Source organism: Lampetra planeri, chromosome 54, assembly GCF_965212315.1.
Source record: "Lampetra planeri chromosome 54, kcLamPlan1.2.h2, whole genome shotgun sequence".
Taxonomy (NCBI): domain Eukaryota; kingdom Metazoa; phylum Chordata; class Hyperoartia; order Petromyzontiformes; family Petromyzontidae; genus Lampetra; species Lampetra planeri.
This window is the reverse complement of record NC_136160.1, coordinates 8,249,406-8,274,083: the sequence shown is the minus strand read 5'-3', so window position 1 is coordinate 8,274,083 and position 24,678 is coordinate 8,249,406. Positions and strand designations below refer to the sequence as shown.

The following is a 24,678-nucleotide window of genomic DNA, read 5'->3' as shown; positions in this document are numbered from 1 at the left end:
TCAAATTGTAATGTTCAATACAATGTATAAGGCAATATATAGTATCGTAATTGTATAGTGAATATACAGCAGTGTGATATACAGTAGGGTGGATAGAATAATACATAGTGTAATATTACACTATGTATTATAGAATAATACATAGTGTAATATTACACTATCTATCATTCGAGTTGTTGTTGGCGGCGCGTGCAGATACGGGAACGCGTTTAAGGTAAATATCAGCGCGTGTGTGTCTGAGTGCGCGCGTGTGTGTGTCTGTGCTCATGACCGGCTCCTGTTTAACAGCAGAGGTGTCACTCCGAATCAGTCGAGCGGCAATATATTTTAGTCGGTTGCGTAACGCTGTGTGGAAGCTTCAGGTCTTCTCGGCCACGGTCACCCCCTCCCTTCTCTACGCTTGCGAAACGTGGACCCAGGATAGAAACATTTAGGCTGGCCTGTCTACGATCCATCCTGGGTTTAACTAGGCTGGATTGTGTGAGGAGCTCACAAATTCTTGAAAGATCTGGGCAAAGTTCCATCGGTGAGCTCCTCCGGCGGGCAAGGCTGCGTTGGCTGGGTCATGTAGCTACACGGGGGGTCTTTGTCTTTGGATCTATGCTCTGTCAGATTTTACTTTATTACACTGCTGACCAACCAGCAAAGTAATCGGCGTCACCGCTACAGTTAGTACATGTGGCAAGGCCGCGTGTGGTGGGGTAAAGTGTGAGTACTCTTCTACCAACTTTTCCAAGCTATTTGAAAATCGTGGAAGAGTTGGCCCAAAAATACCCTCTAGAGAGCGGCCTCCAGTGGGAGGGCCCCTTCCGTAAGCAGTGTCGTGAGCGAGCATTTGCAGGACTGCGCCTTCACCTTTTGTTTTGTCTGCATAGACCTACAGTGCAACATAACAACGACGCAATGCCCATATCCACAAACATTCTAAGGAAACAGCGATACGCTACTGCTGCTGCTGTTGACGCGGTTGTCTGGGCTTGACCACGGGAGTGTGACATCGTAGTTTGTTGCTCTGCATCGACATCAGCAGCCATACGACGACTACGACAAGAAGAAGAAGCCGTGGACTGGACGAGCAGGGGACCCGGGGAACTTCCGAAATGATTTGGGCAGTCCCCGATTTACGGAGGTTTATTCCGAAGACAAAGATCCCCCGTATAGCCTGAACAGACTGTTGGGGTAAGTGCTGTTTGCGAGAACCTATGAAGGCCGGCACGGCACACGAGGGGGTGAGTGGTCAACACCACGCCCGACCGTCTTTGTCTCCCCCAGTGGCGATGTTTACGAACCCGATCACCACCTGGAGCTCATGTGGTGCAAGAGCTACGCCTCCCCGCCCACCTGCCTTGAGTCTAGCCCCTCCCCCCTCTTGACGCGCGATTGGTTGAGAGCGGCTGAGGGGGCGTGACTTGCGCCAGCTATATAAATGGGACCCCTCGCGGGCGGGGCCGCATTTCGTTCGGCGAGAGAGTTTGTCGCTCTTTCTGGTGATTACGGAACGTCCTCGGCGCTTCAAGGCGGCGGGCGATTCATTAGCGGCAATTAGCCCGCGGAGAGAGACGGCTTCCTGTCGAAGTGAAGGCCGGGGCCTCTTCAGCCATGACCATCCTGTGTCTCGTCAGCCGGCCCGACTCGGTGGTGATGGAGGTGGAGCTAGACGCGAAGGCGAAGGGGGAAGATTGCGTGAATGAGGTAAACATCATCAGCAGCAGGGCCAACAACAGCGGCGTCGCCATGTAGCAGCCGCCGTGGTGTTGTTATCCACTGCTAGATGGCGGTGTACAAGCGAGTCTCAACGTCTCATCTTGTCGCTCCATCTCCACGCCTGTAGCACACTTAGGTACGGACGCAGAGGTAAAGGCGCATCCCTGCAATGTCTTTCTCGCGCCACTGCTGACGAAAGGGTCTCTGCTCGAGGGGGTGGGGCGGCGAGTGTATTTGGTCTACTCTTCCACGCTGACCAGACGTCTCGGAAGATGCGCTCCCTGTACGAGTACAGTACATAAGTACAGCACAGATAAAAACAAAGTACTGTATATAACTCGACTGGCAATGGTTGTCCGATTGATGGAGATGGTGGCGTCTAATCGGCTACCCGCTTGGTTATCTCTACAGCAACGACGACTCGTGCTCCGTTCCAGACCACGGCCACCGTCAGTGGCGACTGATAACTGAGCAGAGAACTAAACCGGACCACTCGCGCACACTACCGGCGCGATGTATGTACAGTACGTACGTTGAACTTCTTTCACACCGTACGTAGCCAACCGTGCTAATCGGAGGTGCGGGTAAAGGTTTGGTCGCATAGCCATCCCGAAGACTGACGCGGCGTGCGGAGGCCTTCATCTAGCAGTAGAACGGCAGTGTGCATTGAAATGCAGCGCTTATCCCCGGCTGCGCAGATTTCTAAGTGTGAGGTGGCCGATAAAACCCGGCGGCGTTGACTGACGAGCGAGGTACCTCCAGGTATTGGTACAGTCGCGCTAAGCCAGCTCATCGACAATGCACAAGAGACACGGGAGGCTGCTCATGCGTCTTGATGATGGTACGACTTGTCCCCAGAATGGGAATGTTGAATTTCGAACGTTACCATGGCACAGGTATAACGTTAAAGGCTTAATACAGTAGTTTAAATCTAAAGGGTCGACCACGTCATGTATGCATGTTTAACTATTTTCACACCTTATGAAGCCAACCGTGATATTCTCCGAGATTAATGTTAATGCATACCACCTTGTGGCAGTCCAGCAGTGGTAGTCCTATGGATTACCTCGCCCCGTCCATAGGAATGTGGAATTCCCACGTTCCTATGAACCACCACTGTCGCCCATTAACTCCAGCCGTTAATTTACTGGTTACTTTTCACGCGAACTTCACTCGTTGATTCCTCCCCTCGTGTTGAGGGCTCTGTCTATACCAGACACTGTCGTCTCATCCACCGCAGGTCACAACAACTCACTCATCCACCCAACAACAACAACCGCTGTTCGCCACTAAGTGGTGGTGACGTCACCAAGGCACCTGTGCCATGCTAGGTGCACTTTGAGGCTATGTGAAGTGTCGAAGGGCCGCTGGCAGGCCGTCACGGAGCAGACCCAGGCACCAGCAACTCATTCTCCCACTCGCCCCACTGCGGGGGCGCAACGCTTCTCTCACCTGGTTAGACAAAATAAACTCTTACGCGATCACAGCTGGGTGCTATGCGAGTGGCTGTGCGTGGCCACGGGTACTCACGCGGGTGTCCCGATCACCCCCCCCCCCCACCGTCGCCAGGTGTGTAGGCACCTGCGCATCATCGAGCGCGACTACTTCGGCCTCCAGTACGAGGGCACCAAGGGCGAGACGCTGTGGATCAACCTGCGAAACCGCCTCGGCCCGCAGCTGAGCGGCGCCGCTCCGCACCGCCTGCGCCTCCGAGTCAAGTTCCTTGTGGAGCCTCACCTGCTGCTCCAGGATGAGACCAGGTGAGGCCCCCACGTGCCGTGACGCACGCCGGCCCGGCATTCGCACGCGAGTGGCGCCCGTGTGGTTTTCACGAACCGAAATGGCGCTTAATCCAGAAAAATTGGAGGTTCTGGTGGTTGGCAACTCGGGTTCAGGCAAAATGATTTGTGGGAGGATTGGGTGCGGCGATCGCAGACTCCAGGGCTCGGTTTTCAACTTGCATCTAAAGAACCTCTGCCAGAATGTTTAATTACCGCATGCAAAATATAGTTGGATTCTGAAATTTTAATATCAGGGCTCTATGATGCATTGGGCCACTATTGAGTCGTGCCGTAGCCAACACGGTGGCATGTAGCATTATATGGCTTGATTATTGCAACTCACTACTCTACGGGACGTCAGGCAAAAAAAATTACGAAGCTGTAGCATGTACACAACTATTTGTCACGTGTCCTGACTGCAAGATCTGACCAAGTCTGTTCGGTGCTCGCCGAGCTGCATTGGCTTCTGGTTGCCGAACGAATACATTATCAGGTCGCACTCATTACACACAAAGTACTTGCCACAAATGATCCACAATACCTTGCTGTTCTCGTTCAGGAGCATAAACCATCACGCGAATTTCGGTCATCCTCGCAGCAGCGGCTTTCAAATGCATTTTTTAGGCTGTCTGGAACACTCTTCCTTCCCATATTAGGAAGCCACTGAAGCTATTCACTTTTTAAATCGAAAGTGAAAACTTTTCTTGGACTGCTTTTTGTATTTAGTTTGTTGTCCTTCCCCCGCACCTCCAATTAGCACGTACATACATACTGCCGGCGACAGAGATTCCAGGGTGCGAGTCTCTCCATAGTACAACTACTGTTGACTTCCCCGCACACAAAGTTGTACTTGTTGTATCTACCCCAGAGGAATGATAGGCTGAGCCATTCCTTAACCAGGATTTGAACTCACAATTTCCGATTGCGAGCCGCTCGCTCTACCACCGAGCGGTTTAATACAGTCGAACTCTCGACCGGTTTTGACATTCGGTGACTCATCTGCCAAACTTGCTTCAACCAACCAATGCTAACTGCTGACAAAATACCAAATATCAAAACCGGTGCAGAGTTTTGCTTCTGTTGAACAAACACTGCTGAAATTATGATCCCAGAAGGCCGTGTGTGTGGCTGATGGGATATGTAAAAATACTTAAATTTTGTATGTGTGGGGTGGGTGGTGAGGGATGTCGAGAGAGCGGAGAGTGAAGGAGGTGGATTGTGGTGATTATTGATTTTGTTATATTTTGCACAGTGACGCCAGTGATTATTTGAAGTTGGTGTTTTTTCTTGGGAAATCCCCCTCCCTCCCCCTCCTCTCCCTGCTGGCGCCTTTCGTGCGGGTGTCAAGGCGTGTTCGAGCGAGTGTAGCGAGGCTCGATGATGTCATGAGCTGCGGGTTTTAATAAGTGAAACGAAACCAGAGAGACACAAACAACCTCTTAACCTGTGGGTCTCCTGGGCAGTCCGCTTTGTTTACGGGAAAGACGTTTAAACAATGTATGAGAGTGCGTGAATGTCTACACTTGGCAGAATTCAACATACAGTGGTGATTGGTGATCCAGTACTCGCTGAGTCACTCCAGCCACTCGCTCGCTTACTCACTCATCAGCAGTCAGTCGCCTCCCTATCACTCTTCTGTCGCTACTACGACTGTGGTTACTGTCCCCGTGAACTTCACTCGTTGATTCCTCCTCTACCTGTGTTGAGGCCTTGGTCTTGACCAGACACTGTTATCTCATCCACCACACTGTTCAACCACCACCACCACACTGTGTTCAACCACCACCACACTGTGTTTAACTACCACCACACTGTTGGTCACTTCTCTCTGCTTCTCCCCTCACGTTACTCTACTTCGTTAGTCCTCCCACCGTATTTTTACTAGGCTCTCATAACCTTTCTCAATTCAAGAGTCGTGTTAAGTCTTATCTGTTGCAACTTTGATGGTGATATTTGTTGCTGGCCGCTTGATGTTGTGGGTCTTTATGCCTGAGCTCAGCAATTGTGTAAAACAAGACTAAATGCCGGCTTGCAAACGGTGCGGAGTCACCTTGTGCCACACAGGGACAGCTGCCACTGGGGGTGCCCTTTGAATATTTGAGATGAGGTGCAAGGCGCTTGGAGTGGCTGAGGCATTTAACCACCGCAAGATTACAGTGAAGATTATTTTATTATTTACAGGAAATATTTAATTGAGTTTAAACCCAACCTGTGAATTATTATCTAAGAGTGAAGAGCAGTAATGAGCAGTCATTGGCCACAGGTTTGGCCAAATCACCCTGTACTGTATAGTGGATATCGGATGGATTGATGCATTGCAGGATTGTGAGGCTTGGGGGGGACCTTGATTCAGCAGTGGATTGACCATGGATGAAAGTAATGCATTCAGGGTGGCCTTGCGGTCGAGCGTGCTACTCGCGAGCGGAAGGTTGCGAGTTCAACTACTGCTTGGCTCGGTTGATTCGTTTGCGCTGGGAGTCGCGCTGTAAAGTCCACCTCTCCCATGGACTGCAATGCACTGCAATATTTCCACTGAAAAAAAACCTAGAGACCTCGGCCACGTTTCCTTGAACTTTTGTGGATCTACCCAGGGTTGGCGATAGCAGCGCGGCAGGGCGGCCAGCACGGTTTGCGAGTGGCTGCACCCATAAAGACAAAGATCCCCTGTATAGCCTTGACGTACTGTTGGGGCAAGTGCTATTAGTGAGTAGCACCTATAAAGGCTGGCACGGTACACAAGGGGGTGGTCAGCACCACATCCGACCACCTTTGTCTCCCCAGTAGCGATGTTTACACACCATACCCAGGTACTCATTTGTGGCTGAGTCGACCTAGGGGAGGCCCTGGACCGGTTCAGATAATCGTCACTGATAGTGTTGGTGTCCGAGAGCGAGAATCGAACTCGGATTGCCGGGTTTGTAGTGCAGCGTGCTGACCACTACACTTCAGCATGCACCCACACACAGCCGCTCACCATCCCCCACAATCTGCCCAGCTACAGCCACACACAGACAACCGCTGTCTTGCCCAATCGGCTTCCACCTCTCTCTCCCGCCCCACCACCAACGCCGCTCCATCACCGACCCCTGACTAGCCAACAATGAAAACACTTATCAGTCCCTCCAGAAAAACGCGATTATGCGATCGCAAGATTCCACGCAAAATCAGCCAAAGTCCGCATATTTATGCGTGGGGCGCGTTTTTTCAAATACGCCGCACTTTCGCCGCATAAATTGCAGATTTCCGCGCGCAAAATATGCGGGCTTGCATGATTTCATAATCCCCGCATTTTCGTTTCAAAAAGTCACATATATCTTAGCAGAAAGTTGAAAAATGTTGCGTTTACTTCACACAAGCGCAGCCATTTCCCCTGTTGCCATGGGAACGTTATGAAGTGACGTCACCCATTACACGACATCATTGAAAAGCTGCAAACCCCGCGATGCCAATGAAACCATGATGAAGAGTTTATGCAACTTTACAGTTGTAAGATTGCACTTTTTTGTTAGTAGTATGTAAATTTACATTACTGTAAGACTATACTGTTACTGTATTGCTTACGTTACTGTGCACTGAAAACACTTATTTTAACAGAAGATGTCTGTTTTGTATAGCTACCTCTGTAAAACAGGAAGCACACATTTTATTTTTTAATATTTTATTTATTCATTTTTACAGAAGTTGTAGCATATTCATTTTGTAAAGCTACAGAACTTGTTCGACTCAATGTTTTGTAAGTTTGAGCCATCTGTTTGTTAAGGTCTGAAATAAAACAAGATGAGAACTTAAATATTCCCAGCACTTTCTGTGATGTAGTATGCTTGCTTATCATAGGAAGTAATAAGAAATGACTCTTTACATTAAAGTAGTAGCCTAGTGAATAGGGTGTTGGGGGAATCACTTTTTTTTCTCTTTTTCATCACACCGCAGTTTTTGCAAGTTCCCGCAATTTTTGCAAGTTCCCGCAATTTTTGCAAGTTCCCGCAATTTAATCGCATAAAATTGCATAAATATCCCGCATATTCCATCGCATTTTTTAAGAAAACGTGCCGCATAATCAACGATTTTTGCCCGCAACAATCACCAAAAAACTCCGCGTTTTTCTGGAGGGACTGACTTATTAAAAAAAGAGTAGCTTTAAGCCTGCCTTGTCTGCCTAGGAGGAAGATGTGTGGCTGGGGTTTGTGGACGTTGTTGGGTTCACAGAACCTGGCCACTTGAGCAAGGAGGCTTGCACTGGGAAGTTTGCGAGTTCAAATCTCGGTTGGAGTGGGTTGGCTTTGCCCATCATCCCTCTGCGGTCAATAAATGAGTACAACTTTTATGTTGGGAAGTCAATAGTGGTCGTTTTATGGGATGCTCACTCCCACCGAATCATCACTGCTGAGTCTCAAAACACTTTCTCAGGAGGGTCTTGCCAAGTGTTTTATAGTCGGGGGGGGGGGGGTGATGTTGCTGCTACTGCTGATGTGATCCCAATTGAAAATCTGCAGGTAATTTTTCAGCTTTGGTATGTTTGGCCAATGACATATATATAGATATTTGTTATGGGAGGAAACTGGAAGACCCCAAGGAAACCCACTTAGAACGGGGGAGAACATAGAAACTGAACACAGAAAGGCACGGAGTCAGGAATCAAACCCAGGCACTACTCGCTGACGAGTTGCGAGCGTCACCACTGCACCACCATTTTGAGTGCCGCTGCCCCACGCGGCCACTTCCATCCACAGCCGATGGTGGTGTCCGCTCCCTACACTCGCACAACGGGAAATACATGGCGGCGGTGGGGGGACAAACAGAAGAGTCTCACTGCGCGCTTCCTGTTTTCACCACGAGCCCAACCACTCCCTAGCACAGTCCCCGATCTTCGCGCAGCCACACAAAGCGGGTAAACCCCCGCGCGCGCTGTGTCGTCGCGTTGCACCGGAGTGGTGTGGCCAGGGGACAGCGCTCACGTCGCGGAGCCCCTCCACCAGCGGTGGCAGGAGAACCAGGAGAACACCCATCGGCATGTGAACGAGTGACACTGCTCCGCACATATAGTATCAACAATCCATGGCTGTGCTGCCCTCTTCTGGCTACCTCGTAGCCCAAGCCTACGATCACGTGATGGTCCCAGTCTCCTGTCTACGGGCTCGCCAGGTGCAATATCTGCTGAGCTTCCCAGATCTCAAGGGGTTGGGCATGTCGGGCATGTTCACGACGACGCGGTTTAACGCCTGTTCAGAATGAACAAAGGGCTGCACATGTTACTAAGCGCCAACGTGAGACACTTCGGGGCCATCCATTTATTACGTACGCAAAAATCTGTCAACTTAACCAATGCCCCCCTCCCTGTACGCATGTGTACTTTTTACCCCCCCCCCCACCTGCGTCCGCTTGACCCCCCCCGCCCCCCGAATCCTATAGAACGGCTGATATTTAATCCACGCAGAAACAATCAAGGATTAATATTATTAACGTGTTTAAGCAATCAGATAGGCCACCGCCGGACTATGTAACTCATTTGAAGGCCAATGTAGACAAATTATTATCGAGGCTTCACCCCCCCCCCCCGTTTCCTATTCCCTATGCGTACATTGTCAGTAGACCCCCCTCCCCATACGCAAGCGGTACGCATTTGGGTTAACCTCCCCCTCCATGCGTACGTACTAAATGGATAACACCTGATTACACAGTTGGTGGGTGTTGTGTATAGCCACCACCCTTTGCTGAGGACGTGGGCCACCAGACTCCTCATTCACACTGCAGGTCACAACAACACACCCGCTCACCCACTCACCTACCCACCAGCTCACCCTCCACACTGCAGGTCACAACAACACACTCACCCACCCACTCACCTACCCACCAGCTCACCCTCCACACTGCAGGTCACAACAACACACTCACCCACCCACTCACCTACCCACCAGCTCACCCTCCACACTACAGGTCACAACAACACACTCACCCACCCACTCACCTACCCACCAGCTCACCCTCCACACTGCAGGTCACAACAACACACTCACCCACCCACTCACCTACCCACCAGCTCATCCTCCACACTGCAGGTCACAACAACACACTCACCCACCCACTCACCTACCCACCAGCTCACCCTCCACACTGCAGGTCACAACAACACACTCACCCACCCACTCACCTACCCACCAGCTCATCCTCCACACTGCAGGTCACAACAACACACTCACCCACCCACTCACCTACCCACCGGCTCACCCTCCACACTGCAGGTCACAACAACACACTCACCTACCCACCGGCTCACCCTCCACGCTGCAGGTCACAACAACACACTCACCCACCCACTCACCTACCCACCAGCTCATCCGCCACACTGCAGGTCACATCAACACTTATATCTGTCTCCTTCCCTTGCCCCACTTTGTAACTCCCTCTTCCATCATCGTCTCTTTCCCGATCCCAACCTTTCACAACAATAATCCGTTGTTTCAGTCAAGAAAGGCAGCAGCACCCTGTGCATGTTTACAACTTGCATGGTGCTGTTAGTTGCTGGCCGCTTCGCGGCTTGAGCCCGTGGATCCGCACTTCCCCGGGTTTTATGAAAGGAAAGCCCCAAACACCGCCACCGCAGCTGCTGTTGCTGCTTGTGTGTTGGGACTTGCGTGTGAACTCTAGTGGCTCGAGGGGGGGTTACTATCGGTCACAGCGATGACTCAATCCCGTCGGCGGCTGCTGCTGCACGTGATGCACCCTTCCATTCTGTGACAGATGGCACACAAAAACACGTACGTACGTGTGTGTGTGCACTGTCTTGTTGAACTTTTTTCGCACCGGACATAGCCAACCAAACATACGTACAGTACACACTAGTACACACTAGTACACACTAGTGCACACTCGTACACACCAGTACACACTCGTACACACCAGTACACACCAGTACACACTAGTGCACACTAGTGCACACTCGTACACACCAGTACACACCAGTACACACTCGCGCACACTAGTGCACACTCGTACACACTAGTGCACACTAGTACACACTCGTACACACCAGTACACACTCGTACACACTCGTACACACTAGTACACACTAGTGCACACTCGTACACACTCGTACACACTCGTACACACTCGTACACACCAGTACACACTCGCGCACACTAGTGCACACTCGTACACACTAGTGCACACTCGTGCACACTCGTACACACTCGTACACACTAGTGCACACTAGTACACACTCGTACACACTTTTTACCCCACTGTTATTCTCCACTCGCTTTGCGTCGTAGTTTGGATGATGTCATGAACCTCCTTCTGTTCTCTACTCCGCCCGCGCCTTCCTCATTCTGTCTCGGTGTAATTACAAGTTGGGAGCTCTCCACGCTTCTTTGTGCACCGTTCAGTGTTCCATATTTTTGGGTCATGACCACCGCTGTTTTGTAACCATGTGTCACAGCCGGTAGTGCGCACTGATTGAAAACCTCATCGTCATCATCAAATTAAAATCAAGTACAGGCTTGTGCTGGTGTTCTGTCTCTCCCACACACGCTCAACCACACGATGAGAACACAAAGACACACGCGTGAACACACACACAACCGCACGACACGCACAGGCACATATGCGTGAACACACACAACACGACACACAGAAACGCACACGAGAACCCACACATACAACCACACGCACGTAAAGACAACAACTGCCATTCGCCACTAAGTGGCGGTGACGTCACCACGACGCTTGTGCCAGGCTATGTGCACGCTGAGGCCACGTGAAGTGTCGAACGCCCCTGGCAGGAGGTCACGGGGCAGACCGAGGTGCCACGGGTCGACTGACTGAGATGACTGGCTGATGCACCACCTGTGCCCCCTACTGTGCCAATTTGCTGTGCTTTAGTCACCCGGCGCTCCACTCATTGTTGTGAGCGTCGCTCCTCCGCCCTCCGTTGTTGTTGGAGGGCGACTGCCTCCAACTGCCCGGTAGCGTCCTTCACGAGTCTCCTCCACAGAGGCCGATCTTGACACCGCTGGTACCAGTCATCGGCAAGTCCACGCAGCTCCACATAATCCTGTACCACATCACTCCATCTCTTCTCTAGCCCATGCCATGCCTGTTTAGCCCCCTCGATCCGGCCTGAACGGAAGCTGTTTAGGCATGCGATGGCTGGGCATGCGGGCTACATGACCCTGCCAACCGCAGCCTTGCCTGCCGATGAAAAGATATTACCGTTCTACTGATTCGGAGTGAGACCTCTGCTGTCAAACCGGAGCCGGACATGAGCAGACTGCCCAGGTATGGGAAACTCTCCACGCTCTCCACAACTGCCCTATCACCAATTGGGAGTTGTGGGGGTGGAGTGTCCGATGGTACAAAATACCCAGGCAGGTGCTTAGCTTTGGTGGGGCTGATGGTAAGGCCCCACCTCTTAGTGGCAAGCTCTAGGGTCAGCAGCAGCGCCTTCAACTCATCAGCATCCCTTGACCGCACCCGGGCATCGATCAGCCTCCCATTGTATTTGTACCAGATGGGAATTCCTCCTGTACGGCTATTGAAGGCTTCACGAACTACGTGGTCGAAAAAAATGTTAAATAATGTGGGAGCCAGAGGACATCGCTGTAGCACCCCAAAGTGAACAGGGAATGGCTCCGACTCCCAACCACGTAGTTTTATCCAGGCCCTCTCACCATCATGAAGATACTTAATGATCGTGAGCAGTGGGTCAGGGACTCCGAAAGCACGAAGAACAACCCAGAGCCCAGGCCTACTGATGGTATCATAGGCCTTGACCAGTTCAATAAAGCAAAGATGTAGGTCTTGTTGGAATTCCCGACATCGCTGCTGTAACAGACGGACAGAAAATATGGCATCTGTGCAGGACCGCCCTTTCCTGAAACCACATTGGGGCTCCGCAAGCCTCTCCTCAGCCTGCCTGGCAAGGCGATGTCGAATAATCCTTGCGAGGACCTTTCCTGGCACACTGAGGAGTGAGATGGCCCTGTAGTTGTTAGTCTGTGCGGTCCCCCTTCTTAAAGAGGGGGACCATCAGGGCATCCTTCCAATTCTGCGGAACCCGTTCAGTGGTTCAGACTGTTGTTATGATGTCATGTAGGGCAGTTTGTGCACAAACGCCACCCTCCCTCAGCATTTTGCTTGGGAGATCATCTCTGCCCGGTTTCTTTCCTGGTCTCAGGCTCTGGATCGCCTTCAGTACTTCCTCAACAAATGGCACCTCAACCAGCCACTCATAGGGGGTGACTTCCTCTTACAATATTTGAGGCATCGCAGCCTCACCAGGGTCATCCCAACTTTGTGCCACGATGTTTTCCAGGCTGAGGGATTTCCCCTCCCCCAGAACCTCAGAAATGCTCAGCAAATCTGCAAACCTATTCCTGGGGGTTGGAGATTGGATCACCGTTCGTTCTTTCCGTTAATGATGGTAGGTTACTTTTTTGATGGAATTAAAGAGCGATTTGTGATCACGGGCCATTGAGGCAGACAAAGACACGCCTGAACACATATACAACCACACGACATGCCCAGACACACACACACGTGGACACACGCGTGAATATAAACATGTGGGAATATAAACACGTGGTTGTGTTCCACCCCGACAGCCATGTGTGTGTGTCTGGTGGGGTGAATAAGCATTGCCACTGGGGAGACGAAGGCGGTCGGGCGTGGTGCTGGCTACCCACGCCCTTGTGTATCGTTCCGGCCTTAATAGGTGCTCGCAAACAGCACTTTGCCCCAACAGTCTGCTAATAGGCTATACGGAGAGGTCTTTGTCTTGTATTCGTGTGCGTGTGTGCGCCTCTCCCACCTCTTACCCCCTGTGGCATTTTACAAACAACCGCTCACCTGCCCCCACCAAAGAGCCGAGCTCCCTTTGTCCTCACCGTCTTTGTCTTTCCTTGTTTGTTAGCCCCAGCGCCACGTGGCACAAACACGGAACGCACACACACGACACGCACACATAAGACACGCGCGGCACACGCACGGTCTTGTTGGAGCCGGGCGGGAGTGTTGTTGGCAGTTGTTCGCGAGCTCCGCTTGGCGTTTGTTCGAGCGTGGATGCACGCTGTTACGCACGTCTCACGGGGGCGCCACTTCCGTAGCCGGAGGGCGAACGCGGGAGGAACGAGGGCGAATGCGCATTGCACGGACCGCCGTGCGCGCGGGCTTGAACACGCTACGCGGAGTGTTCACAAACAACTTCCACCACGTAGATGGGGAGGACGATTCGCCTCCTTCCCATATCGTCGGTCCCTCCGCATGGAAAATGAAAGTTATATTTTTTAACACATCCCGTGAGCCACACACGGCATTTCTAGGAGTGCATAATGCACACCATTGTATCGGCTGCCGTACCGGCTATGGAACCGGTGAACCGATGCGCTGCTGCCCATGACACCACTGCTGGGGCAGCTCCCCGCATCTCTCAGCTAGAGAGACGTCTCGTCCATTGCTGGAGCCGGTTCTGTCTTGTGTGGCAAATCGCTCACCAGTTTTGACTGGGTTTGCGTGCGTTTTAGCAGTCAATCAGAACCGATTTGATTCATCTGGGTGGACAGAGGCGTTGAGGCAGGGGGGGGGGGGGGGATTTAAGTTCCTGACACCACTGTTTTTAAACTGCCGCACCGGGAGATGGAATCGAATTGGCGACCTCCTGGATTGGCTGTCCGGCGTGCGCACCGTGACACCGCCACGCTGGCAGCCGAGTTTATTTACAATGAGCGGCCCCGAGCCTCGTGGACTCGAGCCTCCCTCGCCGTGGACGGTAGAAGCCCCAGGAAAAGTCGGAACCGGCATGGGGTTCGGTGAAACTGGAGCAGTCGGAGACTGGGATGCGTGAAGGCGGACGTGATGGTTCTGTAATAATTTCACCAAGCCAAGTTTGGTCACAGGAAATGTATTTTGTTTAATATTATTGTCAGGTTGTAAGCACTGTTTTCAATATCAGCTATTGTGCAGTTATGACTTCTATTTGCTTGACTGTTGTGTGGTGTGATGAGATGGTATGATGGTGTGATGAGATGGTGTGATCAGGTGATATGATTGTATGTACAGTGAGGGAAAAAAGTATTTGATCCCCTGCTGATTTTGAACGTTTGCCCACTGACAAAGAAATGATCAGTCTATAATTTTAATGGTAGGTTTATTTGAACAGTGAGAGACAGAATAACAACAACAAAATCCAGAGAAACGCATGTCAAAAATGTTATAAATTGATTTGCATTTTAATGAGGGACATAAGTATTTGACCCCCTCTCAATCAGAAAGATTTCAGGCTCCCAGGTGTATTTTATACAGGTAACGAGCTGAGATTAGGAGCACACTCTAAAAGGGAGTGCTCCTAATCTCAGCTTGTTACCTGTATAAAAGACACCTGTTCGCAGAAGCAATCAATCAATGGCCAAGACCAAAGAGCTCTCCAAGGATGTCAGGGACAAGATTGTAGACCTGCACAAGGCTGGAATGGGTTACAAGACCATCGCCAATCAGCTTGGTGAGAAGGTGACAACAGTTGGTGCGATTATTCGCAAATGGAAGAAACACAAAAGAACTGTCAATCTCCTTCGGCCTGGGGTTCCATGCAAGAGCTCACCTCGTGGAGTTGCAATGATCATGAGAACGGTGAGGAATCAGCCCAGAACTACACGGGAGGATCTTGTCAATGATCTCAAGGCAGCTGGGACCATAGTCACCAATAAAACAGTTGGTAACACACTACGCCGTGAAGGACTGAAATCCTGCAGCGCTCGCAAGGTCCCCCTGTTCAAGAAAGCACATATACATGCCCGTCTGAAGTTTGCCAATGAACATCTGAATGATTCAGAGGACAAACTGGGTGAAAGTGTTGTGGTCAGATGAGACCAAAATGGAGCTCTTTGGCATCAACTCAACTTGCCGTGTTTGGAGGAGGAGGAATGCTGCCTATGACCCCTAGAACACCATCCCCACCGTCAAACATGGAGGTGGAAACATTATGCTTTGGGGGTGTTTTTCTGCTAAGGGGGCAGGACAATTTCACCGCATCAAAGGGACGATGGATGGGGCATGTACCGTCAAATCTTGGGTGAGAACCTCCTTTCCTCAGCCAGGGCATTGAAAATGGGTCGTGGATGGGTATTCCAGCATGACAATGACCCAAAACACACGGCCAAGGCAACAAAGGAGTGGCTCAAGAAGAAGCACATTAAGGTCCTGGACTGGCCTAGCCAGTCTCCAGACCTTAATCCCATAGAAAATCTGTGGAGGGAGCTGAAGGTTCGAGTTGCCAAACGTCAGCCTCAAAACCTTAATGACTTGGAGAAGATCTGCGAAGAGGAATGGGACAAAATCCCTCCTGAGATGTGTGCAAACCTGGTGGCCAACTACAAGAAACGTCTGACCTCTGTGATTGCCAACAAGGGTTTTGCCACCAAGTACTAAGTCATGTTTTGCAGAGGGGTCAAATACTTATTTCCCTCATTAAAATGCAAATCAATTTATAACATTTTTGACATGTGTTTTTCTGGATTTTGTTGTTATTCTGTATCTCACTGTTCAAATAAACATACCATTAAAATTATAGACTGATCATTTCTTTGTCAGTGGGCAAACGTACAAAATCAGCAGGGGATCAAATACTTTTTTCCCTCACTGTATGTACGTCCAAATTATTTATCGGCGTACGTATATCGCATGCGGTGTGATGGCCATGATAAGCCTGTAAGCTTTTTGAGCAGATTAATGTCAGCTGACGACTAACACCGGCCCTAGCCCCACTCCGTTGCCCGCTGAGTTGCCACGGTCACCCGTGGTCTGTAAAAAATGTTGACCGGCGGCCGTTGCTGGCGACGATCGCTCTGACCTCTCTCCACCTCTCCCCCGCTCCTCCCTGCCACGCCGGCGCAGGCACCAGTTCTACCTGCACGTGCGAGAGGAGCTGCGGCTAGGCCGGCTGGTGTGCCGCGACGATAGCGCCGTGAGGCTGGCGGCGTTAATTATGCAAGCCGAATTGGGCGACTACCGCGCCCCGCACGGCGGCAGTAATAACGACAACGCCGCCGCTGTCTTCGACCGCCTGGGCGGCGCCGATCCTGCCAGGTGAGACACAGGGTGCTCGACGGTCTGCGGCGCAGCTTGACAAACCTTCCCTCTCCTCCCTCGCGCGACGGTGTGGCCGGGCGCTCACCGCTCGGCGTCCCTCTCTTCCTGTCTCCGCTCTCCCGCAGCGTGTCCGAGTCGCACCGCGCCCTTGGCGGGTGCTCGCGCGCCACGGCAGAATACCGCGCTCTGCAGGAAGCGGCCGCCCTGCCGGGGTTCGGCGTGGAGTGGCACTCTGCGTGGGACGACGCCGGGCAACGTCGCTTGCTGGGCGTGGGCTGCGACGGTGTGGCGGTGTGCGACGCCGGCGTGGCGTTGTGCGGCGACGGCGCGACCCGCGTCCCCCTGCGACGGTGAGCGACCCCGGTGAAAATCGTCAGCGCGGCACCCGTTGATGACGCCGGTTGGTTTTGACCTGGTTCGAATAATTTGGCTGGAAAATCTTTCGAGATGGAGGGGGCATTTTTCTCGCTCCGGTGTCAAACACGTAATCGCACGAATGCACACACAAAGATCCACCGTGCTGTGAGCGAGCACCTAATGCAGGCCGGCACGGCACACGATGGGGTGGGTGGCCAATACCATGCCCGACCGCCTTTGTCTTCCAACTAGCGATGTTTCCGCACCGCAACGCTGCCGCTCTCCGCACACCGCATGTACACACGCATGTACACACGCATGTACACACGCATGTACACACGCATGTACACACGCATGTACACACGCGTACACGAGCGTACGCACACGTTAGCATCCATAACTCACACTGCATGCATTTTTACGAACCACACCCAGTCAATAATTCGCACAAATCTAGAAATGTCTGGGGTAAAGTGTGGATATGCCACCTTCAGACATGTCTGGTGCCACTTTGCGTTGTGACTCTGCGGTGCGACTCTGGGTTGCCTCTCCGCAGTGCAGAATTCCGTTCCCCACAATCCACGCAGCCACGCAGTCCAATAAGCGCGTCGTGTTCTCGGTGCTGGGCGACGGTGCCGAGCCGGAGGAGACGAGGTTCCGGCTCGTGAGCAGCCACGCGGCAAACGGGCTATACCGGGCCGTCACCGAGGCCCACGCCTTCTACCGGTGAGTGCGACGCCCGTGCGTGTCGTGCGTGTCGTGTGTGTCGTGCGTGTCGTGCATGGGAGATGTGAGCGTGATGTGCGAGTGCCATTGTGTTTGTGACAAAGTGGACCTAGCCTAGCACCAAGCACTGGTGACTTCACCATCACTTTGTGATGAATGACGCCCGTTGTGTGTACGTGCAAGGTGTGCGTGTGTGCGTGTGTACCGGCTGGCACAGTAGGCAGCACGGGTAGTGCATCTGCCAGTCGTCTGGACTTGTGATCCGGAGGTTGCCGGTTCGACTACCATCTTCTGGATCGGCAGTGGAAACGTGGAACGTTTCTCAAATCTCCCCCAAACAAGGAGTGTAAATGGGTTCACTGCAGTTAGTTGGTCGGTATGTCGTGTGTGGTGGGGTAAAGCGTGGGTACTTCCACCTCTGCCAAGACATCCGGGCAGCGTGCAAGGGTAAAACAAAGCAAGTGGTTGCAGGGCCGCGTCTCTGGCCATGCGGTTACGCGCGAGGTGACCGCGGCGTGGTGTGCGGCCCCAGGTGCGACACGGTGAACGACGCGGTCACAGCGCAGTACAGCCGCGACTTCAAGGGCCACCTGGCCTCGCTGCTCCTCAGCGAAGACATCGACCTTGGCAAGAGATTCGTGTTCGACATCCGGCGAACCTGCAAGGTGTGGCTGCTTTCCCTGCGGGGGGTGGGGGGGCGGGTAGGGGAGGGGTGGAGGGGTTGTGATTCACGAATCGTGTCTGATTAAAACATATCTGTGCTTAACTGCCATACTGCAGGTCGCAACTCGCTCATTAATCGGCTCGCTCACTCAATCGCTCACGCACCGACCCATCCACATACCCACCCTCTCGCTCATATTCTTACTCACCCATTCAATCATTCACCCACTCAATCACTTACCCACCCATTAATATACAATCACCCGCTCGCTCACACACTCGCCCACTCAACCACCCACCCACTCAATCACTCATCCATCCATCTACATACCCACTCATTCACACACTCACACACTTGCTCACTATGCTGCAGGTCACTCCACTTCTCTTTGTACATCTTCCATCACACTGCTCACCTCTGGAATTTCTTTCCATCGTCTCTTGTTTCCCTCAAGAAATTAGTTATCTACTCTTATTGTAGTGGTGGTGTTGACGTGCGCCGACAGTGATGGATCACGGGGCGGCGCGGGGTGCGGGGTTGGGCACGCATGTGGGCGTGGTGTGGACGCGCGCGCCGGGAGTGAGTGAGTACGGGGCGGCGCAGCGTGTGGGATTGTGCGCGCTGACACGAGGTGAGAAAGAGGATCGTGGGCAGCGCGCAGTGATTGGTCAAATGGGATGGGTGCTCTCAGCGACGTCCGCAGGATGGACATAAAGGAGGACGCGCGGGAGCACTCGGGGTGGTTAACCAGTTGAAGATTGAAGACGGAGTTGAAGAAGTAGTGCCCTGAGACCCCTAGTCCCGCTGTCCTTGTCAGGACCGGGGCCCTGTGTGGCTCGGAGGCGAGACTGTGGGACCCGTGGTCCGACGCCCATGTGGGTCGGGACTGTGGGACCCAGAGTCGAGACGGACACCCCGGCTGGGTGTGTTCCGAGAGGCTACGGGGCGTAAGAGCCCGTGTTGGTGTAGCCAGGAGAACCGTGTGGGTTAGGCTGGTGTTAGCCACCCGTGTAACTAAGTGGGTGTTGGTCACCCGAGTAACTATAGCTGGTGTTAGTCACCCGTGTAACTATAGTTGGTGAAATAAAAGAGTGTGCTACCCGTGAAGTCGTCTCCCGCCGAGTTACTACATTACATTATCAATTGCAACTCTGATAGTGCTTTGTGTTGCTTGCCATTTGACGCTTTGGACTGCACTCAGATGGCGGTGATCATGGTGATGATGATGAAGGTGGTGATTGCGATAGTGGTGGTGGTTGTGGTGATAATGATGATCGTGGTGAAAATAATGGTGGTAGTGATGGTAGTAATACGGCGTGTGATCCCCACCACCGTCACCAGGAGGTGTACGACCATTGCCGGCGCCAGCTCTACCACACTGCCGTGGTGGGCGACGAGGGGACACCCGGGCCGGCGGGGGGGGTCGCACTGGGGAGGGGCACACCGAGAGGGTGCTCCCCGGGGGCCAACACCGTGGAGGACACTGGCACCTGCGAGCCGTGTCCCTCCCCCCTGGAGTCTCTGTCTGCGCCCCCCACGCCCGCCCAGCGCCGCTGCGACATCCAGCAGGTGGGAGATTGCTTCGGTGGCCACACCCACATGGCAACAACCCGCACATGGTAACGACAGCCGCATGGCAAAAACACCGGCACGGCAAGACCGGCCGAGCAAAACTATTTTGGATGAAAGTCGGCGCTCGCCGACACCCACCGACCCCGACAGTGCAGCACTACCTGGGTAACCTTTGCGCCGTGTGTGGTCCCGTGCGTGTGCATGCGTGTTTGTGTGCGTGCGTGCAGCTGGAGGAGCGGCTGCGTGCGCTGCAGGAGGCGATGCTGTGCAGCGCGTGCTGCCACGGGGACATCGATGCTGCGTTCTGCCCCTGCGGCCACATGGTGTGCTGTCGCGGCTGTGCCGCGCGCCTCCGGGTCAGTGCCTCTCGCCCCCCAGCCCCCTTTCCGTTCGTCACGGTCGCAGGGGGATGTCCCACGCCTCAAATGAGCACCGAGGCATCGGCGATCCATCTCCCGTTCGCAGCCCTGCGGAGTCAGTGGCGGACATTCCATATTCCTGTGGCAGGGGACGAATTCTATTGAGCGCGCAGCCTCCCCGTCGACTTACCCGCCAAGTGGCGCTCGTTTGTATGAACCCCGTGATGGAGTGATGATGGGCCGCTTGAACTCGCGACCTCCCACAACTGTGAGCCTGTAGAGCCCTGTCGGCCGGTTGAGCTGCGGCCGTGTGAGTCGTGGGGCAGACTGCGGCCCCGTCGTCCCTCCCTGCGTGATCGCTAAAATTGGCACCGTTTTGCGAGGAAGTCGATCGTTGTCCTATGGATAGATATCACTCCCGCTGTAGGAACGTGGAATTTCCACCACTGGCCCAATGATATAGACGAGAGATGAGCACCGACTCAATGCAGCGCTCCGACCTCTGACCCTTGATTCAAGAGTGCAAGCTAGCCCACACAAGCACCGGGTGCACGCTAACAGCACTTGCCCTATCGGTCTGCTGAGGCTACACAGGGGATCTTTGTCTTGCCCGCAGGCCTGCCCCTTGTGCCGCTGTGATGTGGACCGCGTGCAGCACGTCTTCCTGCCGGTGTGTCCCAAGCTTCTACGCCTCAACTCCGAGCTGTAGCCTCGCCACACGCCTTCGCCCTCGGCGCTCACCGCTCACCCTCGCCACTCTCCCTCGCCGCTCGACTCGACCTCCTCCACGTCTTTCCGTCGAACAAAGAAAACTAAAAAACTTCTTATTCGACTGAATTCCGCGCGGCCTTCTCCGTCGACTGGCCGGGTGAGATCTCGAGAGACTCGTTTGTGAGAGTGGCCTGGGCAACGCGGCGAGACGCCCCTCCCCCATCCATGTCTGGCTGGTTCCAGGACTCGCGGCATGTCGCCGTGCGTTTGCGAGAGACTTGGCGGCAGTGACGACGTTGGCGGCCGCCTTGCGGGGGATACCGCTGCTAGGCGCGGCGGTTGTGACGTGCTACGGAACCCGCCACTCTGCCGCCATTGCGGCCATTGCGGTCACGGCGGTCGTCCCTCCCAGGAGCTTGAACTGACGCAGTGCGTTTTTCAAGCGCGAACCGACCGAGCGCAAAGTGCCGCGAAGAGTCAGAGCGCTTCGTTTTGACGAGCGACGTCTCGAGAAAAGTCGCCGCGGAAGACAGAGGAAGAGTTCGAGATAAGTGTGGAGAAAATCTATGGTCGCTTCTTGCCTTGACGCGGTTCAGTTTCATTTATTTGGAATAACCCTGTGAGCCATTTGGCTCTTGACTCGGGTGCAACTGCAACAAACAATAAAATTACAAGATACATTTAAAATTTACTGTATGCAAATTGAAACATCCGCTAGAAAAACAATAAAATCTTCCAGAAAAAGCACCATTTGTAGTGGGCCCTGTGCCCTCCCAACTCCCACCAGTTGGCGTACCGCGGCACCGTGGGAAACACTCAACCTGGGCGTCTGGCTGTCTCACACCAGCAGGCGTCGGGAAGAGACGCCAGAGAGAGACACGGGAGCCGTCACTGGTTCCGTTCTTCCTGAGTTGATGTGCTTTCACCGGCCTTGCCCAGGAGATGACGGGAACCCCTCTGAAGCTGATGTTGTCGGCGTGTCGCGTCCACTCTCTCTACCAGAGCCACCCTCCCATCACGTGTTTGTCCATACCCGGGCCGTCCCGTGTGTAATACAAAATGATCTTTCCGCATCATCACGGAAAACGCGAGGAACAATAAATCGCCGGACAATTCGCCTCCTTCCCGCATCTGGCTCTCTCCACAAGCAATACAAATGCTTTCACACATCCCATCAGCTACGAGGTATTCCTTCTGGTTGTGTGTATCAGAATCAGAATATTTATTTATACTGAAGGAATCCAATGAGCTATAAAGCTCTTTTGCACAGATAGCAGAAAGTTACAATAACAAACGATACAAAAACACAATAGTGAAAAGAATAGGAAAGGTAAACAAATCGCTTAAATAAATATACAAATACGACTAAACTAGTTTTATTTTACCAGGCAAAGTCCACTGAGCTATTAGCCTATTATTCAGAAGTGACCTGGCCACAAATGATAGCTCAACCAAGTGGCTTATCAATCCGGAAATTTATAGCAGCAAAGTAATCTAAATAATCTGCACCGTTTTCAACATTCAATGTCTCATCAGGGTTTTTGTAAACCAATGCACTGCACTGCCCAGACCGTCTCTGTCATTCGTTTGATTAACGGATAGCGGACTCTACTTCATCACTCCATCACTGGCGAGGAGAGGGCGAGATCACCTCCATGACGGTATCCACGCTGCCTCCCCTTCACAGGTTGGCTTAGCGGTGCCACCCGCAGTGGCGGAACTCGAGCCGAGCTGCGTTGACGATTGACCAATTCACGAAACTATAAACACGCTACCGATTCCCACAGAGAGAGATCGTGGCAGCTGGCGAAACAACGCGACGGACAAATCCACTGCCGTGCGCTGCTGTTACAGGGGCCCCCTCGGCCTGCGTTCTGACTTCGGTGGCCAAGACGCACGCGTTACTATTAACATTTCTTTTTTATTTGGTTCACATTTTTATTGCGTTTTGTGTGTGGTTCCTGATTTCTGAGTCGCGCACAAAAGTCTTAGACTCGTTTTTATTAAAGTAATTTTGTTTTACTGAACCTGGGGCGCCGCTTCCAACCGGGTTCCCTCCTCGCAGGCAACTTTTGGTGTCGCCACGCCGAGCAGCCTTCGGGTCGTGTCCGCGACTGCTGCGCGTCTAGCCGTCTCAGGTGGGGTGACACGCGTCCGCGGCGCCATTTTGCCACATAGACGTCACGTTTGTGCCACTTGGCGATCGCCTAGAGTGGAGCGTGGAGGGAGCCGCGGCGTTGGGAGTCTCCTCTCTCGGCAGAACAATTCCCGACGGGGTTTTTACGACGTTCTGTTTCCATTCGGTGGTCAGTGTCACGGCAGAATTGCTGGGTATGGAAGCTGTTCATCCAGCAGCTTATGTTCACCGACTCGCATGCGCACACTCACACGCTCGCTCTCAAGCAGACACTCGCACACTCGCTTGCACGCCCACTTCCGTTACATGCACGCTCTCACACACGCACCCTCACATACACCCTCACACACATTCACACATGCAGCCTCACACACTCACCCTCACAGATTCGCACGCACAGTCACCCATGCGCAGTCTCGCCCGCAACCTTCCCACTCACTGCCGTTTCCCCTCTGCGGAAACGTCGCGGCATAGGAATGGGAGCACGCTCTCACCACCACACTTGGGTGGTCACGTGACTATTGCCGTTGCTTGGTCACGTGCTGGTTTTGTGGTCACGTGACGATTGCTAGGATTGTTATTGGCGTCGACCCGGGGTGGGGGGGGGGCAATGGCTCCCGGTCGGGGCAGCTGCTAAACCCTTCATCCCATCCGCCGCGCTTGCCCTGTTCCTTCTCTTTTGCGATGCACACTTCCACTGTTACACTTCTCGGTCCTCCCTTGGCTCGGCAGAGCCTCTTGCAGGACACTTTGAGTGTTATTGTTTTATTGCCAATGTTTTTTTTTATATTTAACGGTGTAATAAAGTTCACTTTAGCCTTTTCAAGATGTGACGGAAGATACTGTTGTGTCTTATCCATTGCAACCGGCACCACGTTGCACCATGTGGCGTACGACTGAAGTGAGTTTTTTGTGACAAGCGAGCTGCCAGGCTCTTGGTTTCCTTTCGCGATCCGTCCCTGGTGGCTCCTCGCGGGAGCGATCGGCGCGCATCAGAAGGTTGCGACTTCAAAACCTGGTTAGGAGAGTTGACTCGGCCCATAATTTCTGCGGGGTCGATAAAACGAGTACTATTTTGTGTGTGGGTGGGAAGTTAACGGTGGTTTCCTGTGGATGGACTTTCCCCTGCCAAAGAAATGGAATTTCCACCACTGATTGCAGGGCCGTGAACAGGAGATGAGCACCGTTTCAATTCTTATTTGAGCAGCAGGGAATCTCTGACTTTGCCGTTTAACAGCCGTGTCCTTTATGCGTCATGGTTCATTGTTATGGAAGTGTTGGGCAAATTCCACGACTGATTCTGAACCAAGGTTTCCATAAAACTCCCGCCATACAAACTCAAAACTCCGCACAGAATGGATTCAAGAATCCACTCGCGTTTTGCCAATCTTGCGTGAAACTTTCCTCTGCTGTGGCTCGCAGACAACGACCGCTTGAAATCAATTTCCTGCCAATTATGAAAATTGAACGTGGGGACATCGTGGCCACTGCGATTTTGGCTGGCGACGGGGAGACGGAGAAGAGGGGTAGGGCGAGCGTGGGGCTATAATTATCGCTGCGAGAGCAGGGCAGAGGTGAGGAGGGGGTGGT

General features: G+C 52.9%; 1 protein-coding gene across 3 annotated transcripts; it reads left to right on the top strand.

Annotated features, from left to right (window-relative positions):
* The first annotated feature begins 1,443 nt into the window (after nt 1-1,443).
* Nucleotides 1,444-23,914, top strand: MYLIP (myosin regulatory light chain interacting protein). 3 transcript variants are annotated; one of them, XM_078617758.1, is made up of 9 exons: nt 1,444-1,692; nt 3,274-3,464; nt 16,368-16,559; nt 16,688-16,912; nt 17,481-17,645; nt 18,178-18,310; nt 19,651-19,878; nt 20,109-20,237; nt 20,857-23,914. In XM_078617758.1, exons 1-9 carry the CDS (start codon nt 1,600-1,602, stop codon nt 20,947-20,949), a joined length of 1,449 nt encoding a protein of 482 aa, XP_078473884.1. In that variant the 5' UTR covers nt 1,444-1,599; the 3' UTR covers nt 20,950-23,914. The 3 variants fall into 3 exon arrangements, with proteins under 3 accessions (XP_078473884.1, XP_078473886.1, XP_078473885.1); XM_078617759.1 differs by lacking the exon at nt 1,444-1,692 and adding an exon at nt 2,236-2,545; XM_078617760.1 differs by lacking the exon at nt 16,368-16,559.
* Nucleotides 23,915-24,678: the final 764 nt, after the last annotated feature.